Genomic DNA, 9,415 nt, shown 5'->3' with positions numbered 1-9,415 from the left:
CCGATGATCTTTGCAGCTGTGTTCACTGTCCGCTGGAGGGTCTTGCGGTCAGCAACACTGCAGTTCCCGTCCCAGACAGTGATGCAGCTGGTCAGCACACTCTCAATGGTGCCTCTCTAGAATGTGGTGAGGATGGGTGGAGGGAGACTTGCTCTTTTCAGCCGGCGGAGAAAGTGTAGGCACTGTTGTGCCTTTTTGGAGAGTGACATGGTGTTGGTGGTCCAGGTGAGATCCTCTGCGATGTGCACCCCCAGGAATTTAGTGCTGCTGACTCTCTCCACAGTCGAGCTGTCGATGGTCAGTGGGGGGTGGTCAACGGAGTTTCTTCTGAAGTCCATCACAACCTCCTTTGTCTTCTCCACATTGAGGGACAGATTGTTAGTGCCACACCATTCAGCCAGCTGTGCCACTTCCTCTCTGTAGTGCGTTTCATCATTGTTGCTGATGAGACCTACCACTGTGTCATCAGAAAATTTGATGATGTGGTTGGAGCTGAACTTGGCAGTGCAGTCGTGGGTCAGCAGTGTGAAGAGCAGCGGGCTGAGCACACAGCCTTGTGGGGCACCTGTGCTCAGTGTTGTAGTGCTCGAGGTGTTGTGGCCGACACGGACTGACTGAGGTCTTCCAGTTAGAAAGTCCAGGATCACAATTACACAGTTACACAGGGAATTGTTAAGGCCCAGCAGGTTTAGTTTATTTATGAGCTGTTGTGGGATTATTGTGTTGAATGCCGAGCTGAAGTCAATGAACAGCATTCTAACATAGGAGTCTTTATTTTCTAGGTGGGTAAGAGCCAGGTGGAGGGTGGAGGAAATTGCATCGTCCGTAGAGCGGTTTGGACGGTATGCAAACTGGAGCGAGTCGAGTGTGTTTGGGAGGCTGGTTTTGATGTTGTGCATGACTAGCCTCTCAAAGCTCTTCATCATGATTGGAGTCAGTGCTATGGGACGGTAGTCATTGAGACAGGACACAGGTGATTTCTTTGGTACCGGTATGATTGTTGTGGATTTGAGACATGTGGGGACGACTGCCTGGCTCAGCGAGGTGTTGAAGATATCTGTTAGGACATCTGTCAGCTGTGCAGTACAGTCTCTCAGAACTCTTGTGTTGTGTTGGTGGATTGTAAGCTCAAGTGACATAGTAGGAGCTCAAGGGCAGTGAAAGTTACCTGGTCTGCTGGTCTTCATCACGTCTACGCCCACCTGGCGTCCCGGTTCTGCTGCCAACACGGCGTATTCTCCCTGATGGGACACGTTGAAGTTCCAGTGGGTGACGCCGGGGGTGGATGAGGTCCGTGGCAGGAACGGTTTCCCTCGCGCTGTTCTTTCCAACTGAAACCCGTCCCATGCAAAACCCATCTTCTCACACACCAGCTTTCTGATCAGCAGACGACCAGCCTGATGCAAACACACAAAGAAATGAAAAAAACCAACAGACAGCATGATGCTATTATTAAATAACTAAATAAATCGGTGGTGTAAGGTTCCAAGATATAAAGTATTCATCTTTACACCAAGCTGTATTAGAGCTGAACAAGTTACACAAAAATTTAATCTGTACCGGAGTTTTGAGAAGGTTTGTTTTGTGACTCTGAAATTTCTGTAGCTCCTAAAGTTTGTAATTGTGAGTGAACCTGCTGTAATGCAAGACAAATTTCAGACTTTGTCTGACAATAAAGTTTCGTATCGTTAACAAATGAATGCACCAATGAATGAATTCATGCATAAATCAGCATACCATTAACCAATTAATTAGTAAACGAATGTATGCATCAATCAATCAATAAATAACGAATGCCTGAATGAAGAAGTGAATTGATTTATAAATAAATTAAAAGAATAAATTAATAAATGAATGATGCATAAATAAAAAAATGTGTAAAATAAAATTTTAAAAAAATTAAATAAAAATAAATTGATAAAGAAATGCATAAATAAAATTGAATAATTATATTAATTGAGTGAATCATGAAATAAATGAATGCAGAAATAGGTAAATAAATAAACCAATTAATTAATTAAATCAATGCATGCATAAAAACGCAGACAAATTTCTAATAAAAGGTTAGTAGATGTCACTTGTTTAGGCATTTTGCTATCTACTGCAATGACAATTAGATAGCAAATCTATCTATTCATCTTTAGTGAGCCTGTACTTGTATCAAGGAGTTTGCAGCAAAGTTGTGCAAAGTCAAATATTAACAAAACAATAATATTAGCATAATATTAAATATCAGAAGTGCAATTTTTTTTTATTATTATTTACTAAGATAAAATTGTTATTTATTGTGAAGTCTATTGTACTCACCATGGCGGATTTGGCATCTTTGGCGAACACGAACTGCGCGATCCGTTCCTTCTCCTCCTGCTGAACGCACCGGGCCGCCAGGATCCACTCGGAACGGGTCGGTACCCACGATCCACAGCGGAACGCCCACCGGACCCCGTCCATTCCTGACAACCACAGTTATTATCCTATAGAAATACGCATAATTAACAGCTGTTATATATTATAAAGTTGCGGTTTAGTATTATAATATTAATTAATAATATGTAGTCCTCATTATTGCATATTATTATATTGTCTTATGCAATTTGTTGCATTTGTTTTGCTTTCTCTGGTCTCCTGCACATGTGTTCCAAACCACACACATCCGTATCCGGAAGAATATGATGTGGGCGGGGCTTAACGGTGAGCGCCTCGTCTGATTGGCTGATGTAGAGGGCGGTGACGCTCGTTGACCAATCGCGCGTTGTCGGAAGTGTTCGGCACAGCTCGGCTGTGGAGGCGGAGCAGGACTCGTGTGGATGGAGTGGCTGATGCTTTTCTTCACCGGTGAGTGTTTGAATAAATAAATCAAATATGCATGGCGGTTTTTTGGTGGTGTGTGTTATGGCGTTTATTTTTTGTTTTATAAAGAGCCATATGTGTGGAAAACATAATAGTAGGCGCCTATAGAAGCGCTTTCTGGCGACATGTTTATAATTGAACAGCCGCACTGATGTGTTTATGTTTGATAAAAATAATAGTATTCGCGCTATGTGATGTCATATTGATACTCATGCTATATATGGATATACCTGACAAAATATTTCCTTGCAACCATATTTTTATACAAAAAACCGCCATATTTACTACTGTTATTCCCTGTATTATGGTATGAAATGGTAATAAGGCACTGCATGATGATTATGGAATCTCCTTCAAACATCATAATTCAATTTCAGAATCTTTCAGTCATTTTATTTATTTAAATTATTTATGTATTTTTTTAGGACAGTGGTGTTGGCTGATACCACAGTTACTGTGTATTTCGATAGCTATAGTATTTGGGATAAAACATCATTAAAAAGTTTACGCTTAATAGATTTTTTACACATTAATTTTGTATATCATGTATTTATTTTTTTGGTAAAAATGAATACTTTTATTCAGTAAGGATACGTTGCATCGATCAAATAATTTTTTTAATTAATTCTAACATATTAGAATGATTTCTGAAGGATCATGTGACCCCAAAGACTGGAGCAATGATGCTGAAAATTCCGCTTTGCATCACAGGAATAAATTACATTTTAAAATATATTCAAATAGAAAGCACTTATTTTAAATTGCAATAATATTTTACTTTTTTTTCCCTGCATTTCGTTTTTAAATCAAATAAATCCAGACTTGGTGAGCAGAACAGACTTTCAGAAACATTCAAAGAATTGTACCAACCCCAAACTTCTGAACGCTGATGTATATTTTTATAAATATGTGACCCTGGAGCTCAAAAACAGTCATAAGGGTCAAATTTATGAAATTGAGAACTATACAACATCTGAAAGCTGAATAAATAATATTTCCATTGATGTATGGTTTGTTATGATCGTACAATATTTGGCCGAGATACAACTATTTGAAAATCTGGAATCTGAGGGTGCAAAAAAAAATATATATATATAAATATTGAGAAAATCGCCTTTAAAGTTGTCCAAATGAAGTTCTTAGCAATGCATATTACTAATCAAAAATGAAGATTTGATATATATACGGTAGAACATTTACAAAATATCTTCATGGAACATGATCCTCCTAATGATTTTTGGCATAAAAGAAAAATCAATAATTTTGACCCATATTTTTGGCTATTGCTACAAATATACTCGTGTTACTTAGGACTGCTTTTGTGCTCCAGGGTCACGTATATGCAATATATTGTAACTTTCTGGTTTTATTCATAGCTGGTTTTGCGCACAGGAAATAATGTACAGATATGTCCGATTTATTCAAATGTTACTGACCATAAATTTATTGTGTGTATTGTGTAACTAAAACTGTATGTTTGTTTTGTTGTAGGAGACCAGATGGTCCTGCTGTCATTTTGCATGTGGTTAGGAGACAGTTTGACCTCTGAATGACCCTCTAAATGACCTCAACACTTTCCTACTCACAGAAACACCAAATGTGTGCCAGCATGAACTTGAAGATGTGTCTGGAGTGACAGAATTCGTTCAGCATCCAGTCATTTCTCAGTAGCCGATCATCTCCAGCATGGACTTCCTACAGATGAAGCACCTAAAGAGGAAGAGGAAGAGCAACTACAGCGTGAAGGAAACTCAGACTCTGATCCGCGAGATCCACAAGCGGCGTGAGATCTTGTTCTCCCGCCAACAGAACATGGCCATCAACGAGCTGAAGCGGCGTGCGTGGGAGGAGGTGGCGGACAGCGTGAATGCGCTCGGCGAGGGGGAGCTGCGGACGGCGGCCGAGGTCAAGCGGCGCTACCTGGACTGGCGTGCATTGATGAAACGAAAGCAGCTTCAGGCCGAGTTGGTGTCGGGATTGAAGCAGGAGTTTGAAGCTTCGTCTCCTGATAATGACGCCTCTCTGGGTGGTGGTGATCAGTCGCTGGACCTCAGTGGGTTTTCCAAAGACTCGTCGTGCGACTGGCAGGACCTGACGGACCTCGGGGAGCCCAGCACACACACACCTGGAGTCAAAATGGAGGACGATGAGGCCAGCAGCTACAGAGTACGTACTAGACAGAAACTACTTACTCAAATTCATCCTACAGCTTTCATCAGATCGTGGGCATCCTGGGATCATGGGTAATCCTCACACATGGTGGGCATAAGTCATTAAGCATTTGGATGTTGCAAACTGTTCAGTTTGGTGGCTTTTGTTTGGCAGAAATCAGCAAGGATGCATTAAACTGATCAAAAGTGACGGTAAAGACATTTATAATGTTACAAAAGTTTCTGTTTCAAATAAATGCTATTCTTTTGAACTTTCTTTTCATCAAAGTATCCTGGAAAATAAAATGTATCAACTATTTTATTTATGATAATAATCAGAAATATTTCTTGAGCAGCAAATGATTTCTGAAGATCATGTGACACTGAAAACTGAAGGAATGATGCTGAAAATTCAGCTTTGATGACAGAAATAAATTACATTTTACAATACATTCACATAGAAGACACTTATTTTAAATTGTAATAATATTTCACAATTTTACAGTTTTTATTGTATTTTTCATCAAATAAATTCAGCCTTGGTGAGCAGAAAAGACTTCTTTCATTAAAAATCTTACAGCTGATTTAAAAAATATCAATAAAATTTTTCCTTTTTTTTCACAAAATAAAGACTGAAGATTTTTCAAAAAAATAAAGAATAATAAATAAAAAATCAGTAATTTTCTGCGGCTGTTTGGATGCCGTAAAACACCCACAAGTACACTGAAAAAAATGGGTTTGCTCTTTTAAGAATATTTTACTTACCCCACTGTATTTTACTTGTTATAAGCAAAATACACTTAATTTAGTTTTTCCCCCCTGGAAACAAGACTAAATATCTTACGTCATTTTGCTTATCTAGTAAAAGTATCTTGATTTAAGATATTTTGACAAGACAAAAATACAAACTAAGATAAGCCATTTTTTGCGGTGTAGGTTTATGTTTGCATTTTCTTCAGTCACTGGCCATAATTATATAACCCTAAAATCAGGATTGGGCATAAAATATAATGTCTTACATGTGAAAACAGGCTGAGAATGAAACAAATAGTTATAATCTGTTTTAGAGGAAGACAGGAATCATGTCTTTGTGGCAATTTTTCTGCTGATTAAGAGTAAATACATGACTTCTTCACCTTACAAACACTTTTTAAAAGCAAAAATGCTTCGAAATGCATCATGTTTTGGGCAAACAACCATTATTTTTGGAATTAGCACTTCAAATAATAAGATATGAAATATGATACATGGGAGTGTTTATCTTAATTGTCTTTGCTAAAATACCTTGAAAATTCCTCTAAAATTGAAATACCTACTCATCCAAGTTAACCTTTTTCTCTGAAATCATGCTATGACGAAACAAATCTACTCATAGGTGTGTTTGGTCTCATACTTGCTGTTGACTTTGTGTCTGTCTAGTTGGATGCGGAGGTTGGAGAAGGAGAGGGTGAGGAGGACGATGAAGACTGTTTTCCCTCCATCCTCCCTGATATGGACCGCGAGGGCCGAGTTCCTGAGGTCTTCGCTCACATCAATGAATTCGGCATGCTGAGTTCCACGAAGCCCACATCGGGCCCAACGGCGAGTCGAGACCTGGGACTCGGAGTCGGAGTCGGGGGCGTGACCGGGATGGGCGTAGCTGGATTGGGCCTGACCGGAGGGGAGAACACAAGTCTGCTGGTGGCACTGGAGAGGCAGAGACTGGACCTGGAGAAGCACCGCTTACAGGTGGAGTCCGAACGGCTGCAGGTGGAGAAAGAGCGCCTCCTGGTGGAGAAGGAGCGGTTGAGGCAGGGCGAAGTGGAGAGAGAGCGGCTGCAGCTGGAGAAGGAGCGTCTGCAGGTGGAGCGAGAACGATTGCGACTGCAGCTGCAACAGAACACGCCCCTCCAGCAGAGCCCCGCCCCCTCAACGTCTGTAGCCACGCCCACCACGTCATCCTCTGCCCCCTCGTCGTCCTCATTGGATGGAGAGAAGGACAGGAAACTGGCTTGGCCAATGGTGGTGGATTTGGAGGCGGAGAAGCTGAAGTTAGAGAAAGAGCGCCTCCTGCTGGAGAAGGAGAGACTGCAGTTCTTCAAGTTTGAGTCGGGAAGACTGCAGATTGAGAAAGAGCGCCTGCAGGTGGAGAAAGAGAGGCTGCAGCTTCACAAAGATGGACAACAGATGGCGCTGCACTCGTGAAACACCATAGATACGGCCGGGTAGAGAAAGATCGTTACCGTAGTTATCTATTCATTTCTATGGGGAAAAATTCTAATATTTGTGTCTTATGCACTTTAAATAAAGCAAAAAATCTATTATTTCTGTCAGACATTTGAAAAAGAAAAAAGTCAAGCAATGATTGCGAGAAGTTTATAGACAAGATGGGAAGAGATGCATGTGGACTCACTTTTGAACATATGCAGCAGTAGACTGTGCATTTTTAAATATAAATATGAAATATGATAAATGAATGTCAGAAAATTACCTCATTGCACAGAAAAACAGTGATTCTACATGCATCTTTTGTCATCTTGTTGCTGAATTGCTTGTATTCGCAGCACTTCAGTGTTGTTATTATTAACTAAAAATCTTAAACATGGTTAATCGACAAAAAAAAATATTGGATGAAAAACTTAAGCGAAAATTAGAAATGTTGAATGTTGCCAACTTACTGAAATAAAATAAGTTTGAGTACTAAAGTTAAATATTTAAGAAAACATTAAAAATTAAAAGAAAACATTAAATATTTACTTTAAAATAACAAACTTAAAAATTTAAAAAATACTGTAAATGCTATAATAGTATATAAATAAAACTAAAATGACACATCTTGTTTTTCAGCTTATTTTATTCAAATTGACAGAAAAAAAAATTGTCTTTATTTGAAGTGCGAAAATCACACTTGTTTTGGTGCTTTCCTTTCTTAAAATAGCCCAATTTTAATATATAATTTATTCCTCTTGTTTTTCGCTAAGGAAATGAATGGATATCTATGGTAAACAGTAAACAGTGATTCTGACTGTATCTATAGATCAGGTCAGCCCACATGATTGCCTTCTGTTCATGCAAAACAACTCACGAGACGTTTTAACGCTGATTATTGATATCTTCTAGACATTTATGCAGAAGTATCTGAACATACTTTTCACATATTATAAAAAGAACAGATGCTTCTGATTACAGGACGTTATGTACTTTGTTACCATACTGTGTAATGTAAAACAGAGCTAAAATAAGACTTGGATTGTATAAGGGCTCTTATAAGCAGCTGTGTTCACATTACAGCATGGATGGGGACCAAATCTCATATATACACATTTTTATGCACGAAAAAGAAAGTGTTTTATAAATGAGGCCTGGTTTTATTTTGAAATAATCAGGTTTTTCTCTGGTCTTGGCGTCAATAATTAAATAAGCTGACCGAACGCAGATAAATGTGTTCGTAAAACTAGGTGCTTGGATTCAGTTTTGCTTCTTCACACTCACAAACATGAATGTGAACATTCAAAGCTAAATTTCATATAAGATATATTTTATATTTCACCCCAAAATCAAGAGAAATAACATATATAATTTTTAATTTTTTTTTTGCATAAAGAAACTTAAGCCTATTTTAGGACCATTAAAGTCAATTATCAATTGCTGAAAATTGACTCATCTTTAGGCTTTCTAAAATGTAGATCAGTTACATTTTTCACAATAATCCACACCACTCCAGTCCATCCGTTAACATCTTAGGAGGAGCCACAAGCTGCATGTTTGTAAGCAAATCTATCATTAAGATGTTTTAACTTCAAACCATTGGTTCCAGATGAAATAGTCCGTAATCCATAATAACACTTCCTCAGTACAAAAGTGGTCTCGTCTGAATCAGGAGAGAAAGATTTTGATGTGAGAGACAACAGGAGATAGACTTTTTCACTAATGGATTACGGACTCTATTTCATCTGGAATCAATGGTTTGAAGTTAAAACATCTTAATGATAGATTTTCTTATAAACATGCAGCTTGTGGCTCCTCCAGATGTTAACTGATGGACTGGAGTGGTGTGGATTATCGTGATGTTTTTATCAGCTGTTTGGACTCTCATTCTGACGGCACCCATTCACTGCTGCAATGCTACATTTCTCCAAATCTGATGAAGAAACAAACTCATCTACATCTTGGATGACCTAAGGGTTAGTACATTTTCAGTGCATTTTTCATTTTTGGGTGAACTACTCCTTTACGGTGTTATTTTCTTGATAATATGTCCGTAGTGTTTGGTTGTTTTCTTATTCTTTTGATTTTGAGGTGAAACATGTTCTTCACAGGTTTCGTGAGATTTCCTCATAAAGGCCTGTATTGTGAATGTAGTCAGTGTTTATGAGTGTGTGTGTTCTCTAGTTGTTTTCAGGCCTTGATGATCCAGAAGTGCAGTTGTTGAGTGC

General features: G+C 38.7%; 2 protein-coding genes across 3 annotated transcripts in view; one reads left to right on the top strand and one right to left on the bottom strand.

The window, feature by feature from the left end:
• Positions 1-2,680, bottom strand: part of LOC306854281 (L-aminoadipate-semialdehyde dehydrogenase-phosphopantetheinyl transferase-like) — an 8,233-nt gene extending 5,553 nt beyond the window's left edge. The window contains exons 1-2 of the mRNA XM_079392159.1: positions 2,308-2,680; positions 1,169-1,397 (exon numbers count right to left, since the gene is read on the bottom strand). Of these exons, the coding sequence (XP_079248285.1) occupies positions 1,169-1,397; positions 2,308-2,451 (373 nt within the window). The 5' untranslated portion in view covers positions 2,452-2,680. The remainder of the gene's footprint in view (positions 1-1,168; positions 1,398-2,307) is intronic.
• A 90-nt stretch (positions 2,681-2,770) lies between these two features.
• LOC306854280 (uncharacterized protein) lies at positions 2,771-7,706 on the top strand. Of its 2 annotated transcripts, none has more exons than XM_079392157.1 (3): positions 2,771-2,835; positions 4,342-5,016; positions 6,420-7,706. In XM_079392157.1, exons 2-3 carry the CDS (start codon positions 4,537-4,539, stop codon positions 7,182-7,184), a joined length of 1,245 nt encoding a protein of 414 aa, XP_079248283.1. In that variant the 5' UTR covers positions 2,771-2,835; positions 4,342-4,536; the 3' UTR covers positions 7,185-7,706. The 2 variants fall into 2 exon arrangements, with proteins under 2 accessions (XP_079248283.1, XP_079248284.1); XM_079392158.1 differs by having other exon boundaries at positions 2,790-2,835; positions 4,439-5,016; positions 6,420-7,594.
• The last annotated feature ends 1,709 nt before the right edge of the window (positions 7,707-9,415 follow it).

The sequence above is a fragment of the Barbus barbus genome, assembly GCF_936440315.1.
Source record: "Barbus barbus genome assembly, chromosome: 34".
NCBI classification, from domain to species: Eukaryota; Metazoa; Chordata; class Actinopteri; order Cypriniformes; family Cyprinidae; genus Barbus; species Barbus barbus.
This window is presented reverse-complemented; position numbering and strand designations above follow the sequence as displayed.

Bases quoted from the DNA above. Each gene is read 5' to 3' on its own strand.
- LOC306854280 (XM_079392157.1), top strand. From the start codon at position 4,537: ATGGACTTCCTACAGATGAAGCACCTAAAGAGGAAGAGGAAGAGCAAC. The intron at 5,017-6,419 runs GTACGTACTAGA...GTGTCTGTCTAG, and splicing joins ATGAGGCCAGCAGCTACAGA to TTGGATGCGGAGGTTGGAGA.